Below are 13,621 nucleotides of genomic sequence, written 5' to 3' on the forward strand. Positions count from 1 at the left end.
ATATATATATATATGTGTATATGTGTATATATGTATATATGTGTATATGAATATATATATATATATATATATATATATATATATATATATATATATATATATATATATATATATATATATATATATATATATGACTTGCTATGTGACACACAGGGTACAAGCTATGCAAGAAAGACTAATGGGCATCTGAAATAATGAAGTGTATGTATTTCATGTGTTCACAGTTTTCCATAACTGAAGGACATCTGACAGATGCCCACCTGAGGTAATTATTAGGGATCTATATGAGCTGATATGTATCAGTAGACTGATGGAGTTCTGGACTACCTTATGGGCATCTAAACTAAGGCTGAGGAGGGTTTAAGTATCAGGTGTTGACAGACTTTAATTCTAACAGAAATCAGGCTTCTTAGGCACTGGAATTCTCATAGCAGACTTGTTAAGACCTGACAGGATTTCCTCATTAATGATGAAATCAGAGGTGTTGGTTGGAGGTCTTGCTCTTACCGTCCCAGAGACTGGAGCTATATGAACTGTAACAACTAGACACCCGGGAAAGTCCTGAGTTCCTTTATACAGGACTTATAATTCAGCTCAGACTACGTATGCCTGCAATATTTTAAGGCTGCCTTTTGCAGCGTCATGTGCCTTTGCAGCGAAATGTGCCTTTTCTAACACTAGGGGGCAGAAGCAGTAAGCAATTTGGTTGTGGCTACTGAGGGAAGCGGCTGTGAGTCTCCTTCGGGTCCTCGAGAGATGTCCGGATAAGAGACACCACGCAAAGCACGACTTTTTTCCCCAAACACGCAAGCAGGACAATAAAGCAATCCTCAGCCCTGACCAATCACCCAGCCTGCGCAGTCCCGCCTGTGACGTCAGGACGGTCTGACCCTGCTTTCAGAGTCTTCCCATCCATCTCCATCTCAGCTAGAGAGCCCGACGGCAAGAAAAAACGCGTCCGAAAGGGAAAACCGCTCGCTCCTGTCGGTTCCTGTCCCTGAGCCATGAATTCGAGCGCGGAGTTTAGCTAACCTCTTCATAAACTCACCGGCTTGTCTAAATATTATGCTCTGTCTTAGCTGCCTGTGTCACAGAGAGGCTGCGTGGTTTTTTTCCCCTCAGCAGCTCTTCCCTCAGAGGAGGGGGCCGGCGTTTGGAGAGGTCAGCGGAAAACCAAGAGCGCCTCTGGACGTTGGCTCTTCCTTCGGAGAGGGCCCCCTCGGTTTTCCACGAGAAAGAACAAGAGGAGGCGGGAAGAGAGATGGACCGCACTAAAACTGTCTCCAGCAGTGTCCGTCGGTCTCTGTCTCTCTCTTTCCCTCCCTTTACAGGTCTGTATCAGTACACCAAATTAAGAAACCACACTCTTTGAAGGCATCACATATTTCATATTCGCATGACCTGCAGAGTGTGGTACACAGTAAGGTAGCACGGATGAAAGAAAGTGCTGGAAAACCAAAGCGGGGCCTCTGCTCTCTCCACCAGCCGAGAGCTTCAGCTGCCTCTCAGTCCACACACCTACAGATTCAGCATCACAGCTGTGTACAGACGAACCCTGGAACTGACAACTGAAGGCTAATTAGACTGTTTATTGCTTTCCGGGCCTTTCAACATGTAACCCAGGCTTTTAACACACATCTCCTAAATCGGATCTTCAGTTTTATAGAGAGGCACCATCAAAGCGTTGATGGGCATTCTGCCTTTAGACAGGCACATACAGTTGGAAAATGGCTCAGGTCCACTAGAGTGCAGAATCCCTAAGTGTCTGTGATGTCATTTCCTCTGGTTGTCCTCCTCTACTTCCCTCCCTTTTATGTAGTGGCTCCTGTCTTCTCTCTTACCACTGCAGCTACCTTATCCTCCCACACTCTTACCCGTCTGTCTGTCTGTCTCCGTCCGCCCGTCCGTCTGTCTCTGTCCGTCTGTCTCCGTCCGCCCGTCCGTCCGCCCGTCTCCGTCCGCCCGTCCGTCCGTCCCCGTCCGCCCGTCTGTCTCCGTCCCCGTCCGCCCGTCTGTCTCCGTCCCCGTCCGCCCGTCTGTCTCCGTCCCCGTCCGCCCGTCTGTCTCCGTCCCCGTCCGCCCGTCCGTCTCCGTCCCCGTCCGTCCGTCCCCGTCCGCCCGTCCGTCTCCGTCCGCCCGTCCGTCTCCGTCCGCCCGTCCGTCTCCGTCCGCCCGTCCGTCTCCGTCCGCCCGTCCGTCCGTCTCCGTCCGTCCGTCCGTCTCCGTCCGTCTCCGTCCGTCCGTCCGTCTCCGTCCGTCCGTCTCCGTCCGTCCGTCCGTCCGTCCGTCCGTCCGTCCGTCTGTCTCCGTCCGCCTGTCCGTCTCTGTCCGTCCGTCCGTCCGTCCGTCTGTCTCCGTCCGCCTGTCCGTCTCTGTCCGTCCGTCCGTCTCTGTCCGTCCGTCTCCGTCCATCTCTGTCCGCCTGTCCGTCTCCGTCCGTCCGCCTGTCTGTCCGTCTCCGTCCGTCCGCCTGTCTGTCCGTCTCCGTCCGTCCGCCTGTCTGTCCGTCTCCGTCCGTCCGCCTGTCTGTCTCCGTCCGTCCGCCTGTCTGTCTCCGTCCGTCCGCCTGTCTGTCTCCGTCCGTCCGTCCGTCCGCCTGTCTGTCTCCGTCCGTCCGCCTGTCTGTCTCCGTCCGTCCGCCTGTCTGTCTCCGTCCGTCCGCCTGTCTGTCTCCGTCCGTCCGCCTGTCTCCGTCCGCCTGTCTCCGTCCGCCTGTCTCCGTCCGCCTGTCTCCGTCCGCCTGTCTCCGTCCGCCTGTCTCCGTCCGCCTGTCTCCGTCTTTCTCCATCCGACTGTGGCTCTGTCCCGCTCGCAGGCCTTACCGAGTTGCACGCTCCTGCCCTCTCCACCTTGCTGAGGTTGGACACGTCCGTCCTGAAGACGTTCATCTTCTCCACCAGGGTGGTGAGTGCAGTTTCTGTGGCTTCCCCCACCTTCTCGTAGACTCCTTTAGCCTGTGTGTGTACACAGATACACACGCAAATTTATACACACATAGATGCACATAGAAAAAAAAAGAAAACAAAAAGACACAGGGCTTCAGAACCAGGGCTATATAACCAGGGCTTCAGAACCAGGGCTATATAACCAGGGCTTCAGAACCAGGGCTATATAACCAGGGCTTCAGATGGGAAAGCAGATGTCCCCAGACATCTTGGATGTAAATGAGGAGTGGAAATGAAGTGGAGAGATTTGGATTGAGAGGTGAAGAGTGAGCTCTTTTTTCCATCCCTACTAAGCCAATGAGCCTCTCTCTGATCCCAGCTCAGTAGCTGAGTATTTGGGACTTCATTCGACAAGCCATCAGGACCGAAAGGGCTGTTTCCAGATCAGATAACATGTTCAAACAAGCCCCAAGCTCCCAAAGCTTCTGCGCAGCTAACAGGTCAGGATGTAGCTCTGGTGCAAGGCCTGCTGCGCCAGGCGACCTAGATTGGGGCTGAGGAACCAAACCTAGAGGTGCAGTTGGGCCACATACAGTCAGCCGAGCTGCAGTCGGACCAGGTTGACACGACGATCAGAATGATGCAATGTTGTGTGACTGAGTGAAACGAGCAAAATGTTTGAGGGACAGGTGGAGAGTGGGCGGAGGTGGTGAGTGGATGCCCACAGACATTAATACCTTGGCCATGTGGAATGGAGGCATTGTGCAGTGTATGTACACTCACCAGCCACTTTATTAGCTACACCTTGCTAGTACTGGGTTTGACCCCCTTTTACCTTCAGAACTGCCTTAATCCTTTGTGGCATAGATTCAACAAGGAACTGGAAACATTCCTGAGAGAGTCTGGTCCATATTGACGTGATAACATCACACAGTTGCTGCAGATTTGTCGGCTGCACATCCATGATGCAAATCTCCCGTTCCACCACATCCCAAAGGTGCTCTATTGGATTGAGATCTGGTGACTGTGGAGGTCATTCGAGTACAATGAACTCATTGTCGTGTTCAAGAAACCAGTCTGAGATGATTTGTGCTTTATGACATGGCGCGTTATCCTGCTGGAAGTAACCATCAGAAGATGGGTACTCTGTGCTCATAAAGGGATGGACATGGTCAGCAACAATATATAGGTAGGCTGTGGTGTTCACACGATAATCAATTGGTACTAATGGGTCCAAAGTGTGCCAGGAAAATATCCCCCACACCATTGCACCACCACCTCCTGGCCTGAACTGTTGATACAAGGCAGGATGGATCCATGCTTTCATGTTGTTGATGCCAAATTCTGACCCTACCATTTGAATATCGCAGCAGAAATTAAGACTCATCAGACCAGGCAACATTTTTCCAATCTTCTACTGGCCAATTTTGGTTGTCCTGTGTGAATTGTAGCCTCAGGAGTGACATGAGTGGCACCCGGTTAGGACTGGACAATAATTCAATATCCATATATATAGCGATAGAAAATGTTTCAATAACGGTGATCTGATTTTTAAACATATTTTCAATATTTCAATAAACGCTATTTACAACATTACAATGTTGGGCTGTGCCGTTAGTTAATTGCATTCAGTGATTGATGATGTAAACCACGTTCACGCAGCCAGTGCTCAGCAACAACAGGCTATGCTAGTTACAGTTTGGTTCCAACGTGAGACGTACTAGCTGCAAAAGGAATACTGCTGACCGCAATACAAATGTGACTGAACTGAATAAAGCAGATGAAATAGTTGATAAAAGGAGTATTCTGTGGTGAGGTTTGGCTATCGAAAATATTAATATTGACAAAGCCAACGAGTTTATTTGACAGTGATGTCATGCTTGTTCATATATGAAGGCTAAATACAACTAAAACGTTGATGATGATTTATTTGTACTATTTTTATTTCTAAAGTAAATGCAGTTTTATAGGAGGAGGTTTCATATACTTGACATTCATTTTTCAGACATTTGTAGGTACAGACATCTGTTGTGGGCATTCTTGGCAGTTTTCTATGGCTTTTATATTGTTCATATCAATATCGGAATGATATTGTATTGACCGAAATTAATAACTATATCGTGATATAAATTTTGCCCATATTGTCCAGCCCTACACTAGGTGTAGTCTTCTGTTGCTGTAGCCCATCTGCCTCAAGATTTGACGTGTTGTGCCTTCAGAGATGCTCTTCTACATGCCTCAGTTGTAACGACTGTAACCATTTCTATCAGCTTGAACCAGTCTGGCCATTCTCCTCTGACCTCTGGCATCAACAAGGTATTTGCGCACACAGAACTGCTGCACACTGGATATTTTCTCGTTTTCGGACCATTCTCTGTAAACACTAGCGTTGTGCGTGAAAATCCCAGTTGATCAGCAATTTCTGAAATATTCAGACCAGCCCGTCTGGCACCAACAACCATGCCACGTTCAAAGTCACTTAAATCACCTTTCTTCTCCATTCTGATGCTCAGTTTGAAATGCAGCAGATCGTCTTGGCCATGTCTACAAGTCTAAATGCATTGAGTTGCTGCTATGTGATTGGCTGATTCTACTTTGCATTAATGAGCAGTTGGACAGTATGTTTGAGTTTGATTACATGAAGAAAAACACAGGGATAATTATTGCTTATGAAGAGCAGAGGAGAGCCAATTCCCAGAGAGATGAGTGAGCACTTAAAACACACACACACATGCACGTGTGCACACTCACATGCACGTATGCACACACACGTGTGCTGAAGTTTCCAAGCCTAGTCCTAAACTCAACAACTATACAGAAGTTGTAGAAGATGATCAAACAGTTAAAACGCAGTTCACCTTTTTTCTGGAAAAAGCATTTTACATATAAAAAAAGTACACACACACACACACACACACACACACACAGCTAACCTCGTTGTAGTCCAGGGAGGAGTCGTTGCACATGGAGCAGATAGTGGCCAGCTCCAGAAGACCGTCATAGTCCCCACACTGTACAGGCTGGTCATCCTTCAGCCTGAGACACAGACAGAGACACTAAAGGACCAAAAAGAGGACCAGCCTGGTTCTCACCTGCACCGTGTGTGTGTGTGTGTGTGTGTGTGTGCGCGTGTGCTTACACTTGTCCTTCTGGAGCATAGGTTGAGCCAGTGATGGTGAATTCATGAAGAGAACATGTGGCATCATCAGCCTTATCCACCACAAACATCTGTAACAAAAGAAATAAAGGAGAGATGGAACAATAGTTCAATAAATATATAGTTCTATTTTGTATTTGGGCTATATTAAACATGCATACAATAAAAATGAAAATGAGAGTACAAACGTCCCTTGCTAAAACATGGGAAACCCTGAATAAAGAAAAGGACAAAAAAAAGAAAGAAAACTATTCAGTTGGGGTTTCCCCTCAAGCACCGACCAATCAGAAGTAGTGGAGTGAAGAAGTCATCCTTTTCCAGGAACTGAGTGCTCTCAAGTTCACTGGCCTGGCATGTATGTGTACAAATGTACACACACACACACACACACACACACACACACACACACACACACAATGTTTGTTTTGGGAACTGTTTCATAACATTTACGGAAGGAGAACAGGGTGTAAACCTGCGGAGAATGGCGACAGCATGGGATTCCTACCGGTGGCCACTCCCACTCCCAGTGGCCACTCCCACTCCCAGTGGCCACTTCCCTCATCTGAGTGTGACCGCTTAAGCCACCACCAAGGTCCAGCGACTTATGTTTCTGACTATGGAAGACTCAGACATGTTTCTGAGGAGAGGCGGAGCAATGGAGAGCAGAGGCGGAGCTGGAGAGAGCAGAGGCGGAGCTGGAGAGAGCAGAGGCGGAGCTAAGCAACTCCGAGATCTGGAAATTCCCCATAGAGAGAGAGAGTACCTGTGAACCCGCCTTTGGGTGAAAAGCGCTGAAAGTGCTGACTGTTCCTGGGATGCCTCAACACAGATGGGTAAAAAAAATAGAGCACGACATTTTGGTGGGAAAAAAGAGAGAAAAAAGGCCTCCCTTCAGTCCCCACAAACCACCTCCAGGCAACAGGAACCTGCTCCTAAAGATGCTCCCACTGCCATGCTGACAAAAGTAGTAAGAGGTGACTTAAAGGACATTCCAACACACACACACACACACGCGCGCACACGCGCACACGCACGCACAGATCAGGAGTGCCCCTTTGTTTCTCTATTAAAAAGGATCAATTAAAGTAGCCTGATTGCAGAATTAATGAAGGAGCCAAGCAGTTAAACTCAGTGTCCCTTAGTACCTGAAAGCTTGGCTCTGTCTCACACACACACAATCTTTACTACCAGCTAAGCTTTAACTGCACTAATTTGTAAGGCTCCGCACAGAGGAGCCCGGCTCGGTTCTGCCCCACTGTCCCTGAAATGACAGCATTACTGAGTTCGCTCCACTAAAAGGGGAAGAGGACATTTTGCAGGGACAAAACTTTCCATTCATACATGCTCCAGAAAACACGACACAAGACACAAGCAAGAAAACGACACAAACACAAATACTACCCACAAACACACTATACTACCAACACATGATGCCGCACATACCAGCAGAACTTGCAACACACACACACACACAGCATTAAAACCACCAGCTTAGGACATTTACGGCATTTAGCTGACGCGTTTATCAAAAGGGGCCAAGTACAACTTGAGCAGTTAAATATTAAGGGCCTTCCACAAGGCCCCAACGATGCCAACTTGGTGTCCTTTGTTATCTGATGCCAAGAACACAAGGGCACATCTTTAAAGGTCTGTAAGTTGCAAGGTGGGGCCTCCCTGGATCAGAGTCGTTTTTCAAACGCAGACGCCTGATTGGACAGAAGCTTGAACGAATGCCAAGTCAGCACCTTCAGCTCTTTGTGATGTTCTTCATTCCTAAAGAACTCTGGAACTGGTTTTAAAGCCGACTGGTGTGTGTGTGCGCGCACACAAAAACATTCCTGTCTCGCCCTTCCAGTGGGTTCCCGCACACTTGGGCATTCTACCAGATTCCTGTTAGGTGCCGGGTTTGGGTGGTGATCTTCTGGAGCGGCACTGAGGTCATTCTTGAAGTCACTGCTGAGGTCGCATATTCCTCCTGTTGGAGGTGTCTGCCAGACCGGACAGCTAGCTCTATTACCAGTGCTGTTTTCTGCATATCATCTACATCCCCATGTTTGGTTCACCTCTGCTTGTTCAAGCTGGCTGATTCTTGATCTTGAGTGGAGTGCCTCAGGCATTGTGGGAATTTTATGAACGCCCCTGCTGGGCGTCTGATGACTGGGAGAACGCCTCGTGGCTTTGATATTATTCAACCGACTCTTGAGGACCTGGTTACTCCACTGAGGTACTCTGATATTGCATGTATCCAATCCACAAAGATCATTTGTCCATCCCAGTGTCTTATCTGAGGAGGTGAATGGTAGTGCAGGGAGCACGTCAGAAGGGGAAGAGGAGGAGGAAGAGGAGGGTGTGCTGGCTCCCAGACTGGAGAGGTGATGGGAGGTGATGACTGAATTAGCCATCAGCCGTCCATTCTGAAACGAGACTTCGTTTGAAATGTGTGCACTACTGTTACCACAAACAGCCGCAGACAAAGAAATACAGACGCACTGCCAAAAGTGCTAATGCTGACGTGCCCCCCACACAGACACCATCAACGTGAACATAAATGTCATTTGAAAGTTAACTGCACACAATCATGACACACATTGCTGGAAAATGCCTCTTTGTTTCATCCTTGGGCTTTCCCGTGGCCAGCAGAGCAAGCCGCAAGGCAGCAGGAACACAAGACTAAAGGGACAAAAATAGCAGGAGAGAAGGGAGTGAAAGAATGCCCGTGTACCCTGGGGTCAGGAAGGAGGACACGGAGAGAGGACAGAGGGAGTGTGGGAAAGGGAGCCCAGCGGAACAGCTGTACACAGGGCAGCAAATGCACAGACACACTGACTTCTTGGTGATCTCCAGCCCAGGGGACACTTGCTTTGATTTACGACTCGTCTTAACCTCATTTGAGCTAATAGTCAATTAATGCTAATACACACAGAGTGAGTACACAGAGAAATGAATACAAAGGGCACACACACATCCAAACGATGACCTTAGTTGCCACTCATCACAGGGGTGTGTGTGTTCATATTTGTGTGCACATGTGTGGTTGAGTGCCAGACATCGTTGTAACCTTGACAACATGGAAGAGGTGAGATAAGGACAGGAGAGCACTTATGCTAGACAGACCCACACCTCAGTGGGAACACCTGCTTCCTGGTAACCATGGGGAATCACTTCAGAGACTCCACTTAATCTAATCCTAATCACTTCAGAGACTCCACTTAATCTAATCCTAATCACTTCAGCAATCTGACTACAAATGACAGCAGTGCTGACACCAGACACCTGTCTCGCACCAAAATGAGCGAGCTTCCTCATAAAAGAGCTGATTATTCATTTAACATGATATGTTCTAAGCACGCACACGCACACGCACACACACACACACACACACACACACACACACACACACACACACACACACACACACACACACACACACCCATCCATGGGTGGGATGCATTAGTGTCGGGGCGGTCAGTGCTGGAACTATGTTGCTCTGGCAGTATCAGGAGGTCGACTTGGGTCAATATTTACATCCGAGCAGTGGGCCTCTTTCCGGAAGGTTCCCAGCACTTGAGGGAGATTAATCAGCTTTCGTACACAGGGAACTCCCTGCTGTTAAACACATGGAGGCCTGTGGCAAGCTCTCTCTCTCTCTCCAATTACAATAGTCAGACAACATTTGCTCCTACATGACTATGAATTACGCACAAACGCAAAGCATCTCACCAACCAAACATCATTAAAAATGTAATCGAGAGGTTTTTCCTATTGAAGCCATTAAGGTCACACAAGAAGCACAAGGAAAGGGAACATTCCCCCCGATTCTTCCATTCAGACTGTAGCGGGAGGGGTACTGGGGGAGAAGCATGTCATGTGTAAAGGAACAGAAACTGCGAGGAGCCAATCTCCTGAGCAGAACCGAAATAAGGAGAGTGGAGTGCAGAGGCGTGCTTCCGTCTGTTCAGGTCCTACATGCTCGCGCGTGCACGCACACGAGGAAGTACACGCCACCATGCTGTGGCGTTATCCGTCCCATCACAACTGGCTGCAGCAACACAGGCATCACAGATCAGTGATATTCAAATGGATTCTCTGAGAAGAACTGATAAGAATCCTGACCAACCCATGATTGTGCTTTGACCAATCACAGCAATCTTTATATTTATATATATATATATATTTATATTGGTCAATGTATCGCAGGTCAATATTTAGAGGAGTTTTAAATCCTGGGTTGTGGTTTATCGCAATATGTAGTGACAGTCACAGGTGCAGACTGAGTGAGGTTTTGATTAGAGGGATATATAATGTAATAACAGGTGTTATAAGCAGCAGGTGTTATAACAGTAAGACAAGAATGCAGCTAAGGGCCTGTCCCGCTTCCGTGGGCATGTCCCGCCTCTGCGGGAACGTTTGCGGGCCCCGGGAAAGCAGCTGGTCGGCGTTCGAAAATAGCACCACTGCTCAGAGCGGCGTGTCTGGGAGAGGCTGTGAGGGAATCTGAGAGGCTGCAGTAGCTGAGACCAGCACATGGTGCACAAAGGCAAACAACAAGGGTGAGGTCAGAGGTCACCGCTCAGACCCAATGGAAACACAGAGCTGAAACAAGCCATTCCGTATTGAGTACACCCTACCGGGAGGGTGAGCATCTTGACCCTCAGCCTGAGAACTACCATTTTTTCTTCTCACAAGTGCTGGACCCACTGGCATTATGCTAAGAAGCTAAAGGCTAAGAAGCCAAGCGTCAAGGATGGGAAGGACTGTGTTGCTGGCTGACAGAACATATCCAAACACATCAGAGGGGAATGACAGGACTACGGTCATCAGAAACCATGACACGTGAACTAATTACCTGTCTTTCTGCTTTTCCAGTCTGGGTCAGTACAACACTGGAATACATAATAAAACTTAAAATATTAAATATTAAAATAGGGATCAATACCAACTGTCTGTGTCTGGCAAAACTCCATGAGAGGGCAATGTAAGTATTCACAACATAATTATATGTTTCACTGACTACTTAGCACTAGCTAGCAGTAACAACTGAGGTAACATATCCGATATAGTCCTCTATAAGAATGGTATTGCCATTACATGATCCACAATAATAATGCGTGTGCTAATGTTAACGGCATTCGTTCAGCTTCATCTCATCAGCATACAAGAGTAAAAGTTACAACACTGTTGTATCTAATCAGGTATCTAATCAGGGTTTAGAATCCTTAGCATGATGTACTAGTGGAAAATGTGCGTTACATCCATCTGTACTCTGGCAAACACTCGTGCAGGTGTGAGTGTGTTATTGTGCATGTCTCAGTTAGAATGTTATAAAACTGCACTTGTTCAAGGTTCAAACGTATATGGTTACACTGCTGATTTCTCCCCGTGGTTCACACTCAGTCACAAAACCTTAGTCGTGTTGGCTCAGAAAGGGGGTGGGATTGAGCAGGGGCTCATTATCATGTGCACCAGCCGTGATCCTTATGGTATTCTTACGAAAGCACGTCAGACAGTTCCCTGCGGTCTTTATGAAATATGTTAACTTGTGGGTAAAGAAGGTACAACAGGTCCCCTTTAATCACCGTCTTATTTTACAGGTGAACATTTTACGGACTGCAGTCAGTGGTCGTCTAGCCTGACATCACCAGCATGGTGGTGTAGTTGAGGACGTAGAGCTGCTGTGAGATTTTCCACACAGCTGTGTCACCACTGAGCTGTGCGGGGTCCTGTCATCCCGACACACCCCGACCCACCAGGCCAACAGCCTGAGGCATCTGCCTCGTCACAGGCTCCAAGACAGAAGGGTTTCTAATAAAGTTAGTAGCAACTGCTTGACTTCATTATTTTTCACAGAACCTTCCCCCCCAGGCACCCTAACAATGACAGCGCAAGAAAAATGAGCTTCCGTTCGGATAACTTGCTAACGAACCCTTGCACGAGATGCCGGCATTCCCCCCTCTCCCCACCCCGTGATGGCGAGATGCAGTCGCACGAATACAGCCAAGCCCCGCCCCCTCCCGCCCCAAACACGCCGCTCACCCTGCATACGGACATCTGGTTGGTGGTGAGCGTGCCCGTCTTGTCGGAGCAGATGACTGATGTGCAGCCAAGCGTCTCGACGGAGGGCAGCGAGCGAACGATGGCGTTCTTCTTGGCCATGCGCCGCGTGCCCAGCGCCAGGCAGGTGGTGATGACGGCGGGCAGGCCCTCGGGGATGGCGGCCACGGCCAGCGCCACGGCGATCTTGAAGTAGTAGATGGCACCGCGGACCCAGGAACCGCCGTGCACCGGGTCAGCGAAGTGTCCGATGTTGATGACCCACACGGCCACGCAGATGAGCGAGATGACCTTGGAGAGCTGCTGGCCAAACTCATCCAGCTTCTGCTGCAGAGGCGTCTTCTCCTGCTCCGTGGACGCCATCTGGTTACGGATCTTGCCGATCTCCGTGGAGACGCCGGTGCAGACGACCACACCCACGGCACGTCCGGCCGCGATGTTGGTGCCCTGTAGCCACAGAGGAGTAGTGTACGCAGACAACGTACATGTGGTTTAAACACACACACACACACACACACAATTTAAAATACATCTGAAAAAGCATTTTCCAAGGGTTATTTACACTTTCCAAATTCCACTTATATGGAAACAACAGCAGTGTCATTAATTCCTAGTACTATATTTCACTGGGAACCTGCGTTCACACAGCCTGCTCTGCTGGCCATAACATTATTAGGTAGCTTTTTCCAGGAGAGGCTATCTTGAAGAGGGATGATGTGTTGGGAAATGCATAACCCAGACTATAAAAAGCACCCAATTGGTTTAGGGGCTAAATAGCTAAACAGAAGTGCACTCGGTGCTGCCGGTTCAAGAGATTAAAGGTGTTCCCTCAGCCATGATTAACCCTGTCCTGAGCAGACAGAGCAGGGAAGGGTAATCCTGGCTCAGGAAGGGTAATCCTGGCTCAGGAAGTCCAGCGCAAGCCGGAGAGTGGAGGAAGACCTTTATGTATTTAGACCGAGAGCAAGCAAGAACATTTAAGTGTAGTGTTTATGCTACACCCTAATGCTTTCTGAAAGCAGAAGTGGGAGTAAGGGAAGGGGAGGGATGGAGAAGAGAGAGATGGGAAGGAGGAGGAGGAGAGAGAGAGAGAGAGAGAGAGAGAGAGAGAGAGAGAGAGAGAGAGAGAGAGAGAGAGAGAGAGAGAGAGAGCACTCTGTAATGGAGTTGTGTAATGCAGGATCTGAGCGGGTTTGATTGTGATGATATGAGTGGGTGGGAGGTGTTCCATGAAGAAAAAACAGTCCAACTGGGAAACTGGGAGGAGAAGGCGGCACACAGAACAAGCGCACAGCTTTAATGTGAAGATGGAGAGAAACCTAGAACACTTCACCTGCATATCAAACTACAAGAACATTATGTAAAAGTGGGGGAGAGAAAGTAGTGCGTGTCTAAATAATGGAGCATGACGCAATTTATTCCTGAGCGATGAATTGTATGTTCAGTGAGTATGTTGGCAGTGCACCTGTTAATGCAGAAAGACATAGAAACAAATATTTGTTCATTTATCAAAAGTCACCTGATTGCA

At 48.4% G+C, this 13,621-nt stretch overlaps 1 protein-coding gene across 2 annotated transcripts in view; it reads right to left on the minus strand.

The window, feature by feature from the left end:
* Window positions 1–13,621, minus strand: part of atp2a3 (ATPase sarcoplasmic/endoplasmic reticulum Ca2+ transporting 3) — a 48,595-nt gene that overhangs the window by 10,276 nt on the left and 24,698 nt on the right. For both annotated transcript variants that reach the window (XM_077011774.1, XM_077011773.1), the window contains exons 8-11: window positions 12,076–12,540; window positions 6,025–6,113; window positions 5,819–5,921; window positions 2,823–2,954 (exon numbers count right to left, since the gene is read on the minus strand). In XM_077011774.1, the coding sequence (XP_076867889.1) occupies window positions 2,823–2,954; window positions 5,819–5,921; window positions 6,025–6,113; window positions 12,076–12,540 (789 nt within the window). The remainder of the gene's footprint in view (window positions 1–2,822; window positions 2,955–5,818; window positions 5,922–6,024; window positions 6,114–12,075; window positions 12,541–13,621) is intronic.

Source organism: Brachyhypopomus gauderio, chromosome 7 (assembly GCF_052324685.1).
Source record: "Brachyhypopomus gauderio isolate BG-103 chromosome 7, BGAUD_0.2, whole genome shotgun sequence".
In the NCBI taxonomy this organism is placed as follows: Eukaryota; Metazoa; Chordata; class Actinopteri; order Gymnotiformes; family Hypopomidae; genus Brachyhypopomus; species Brachyhypopomus gauderio.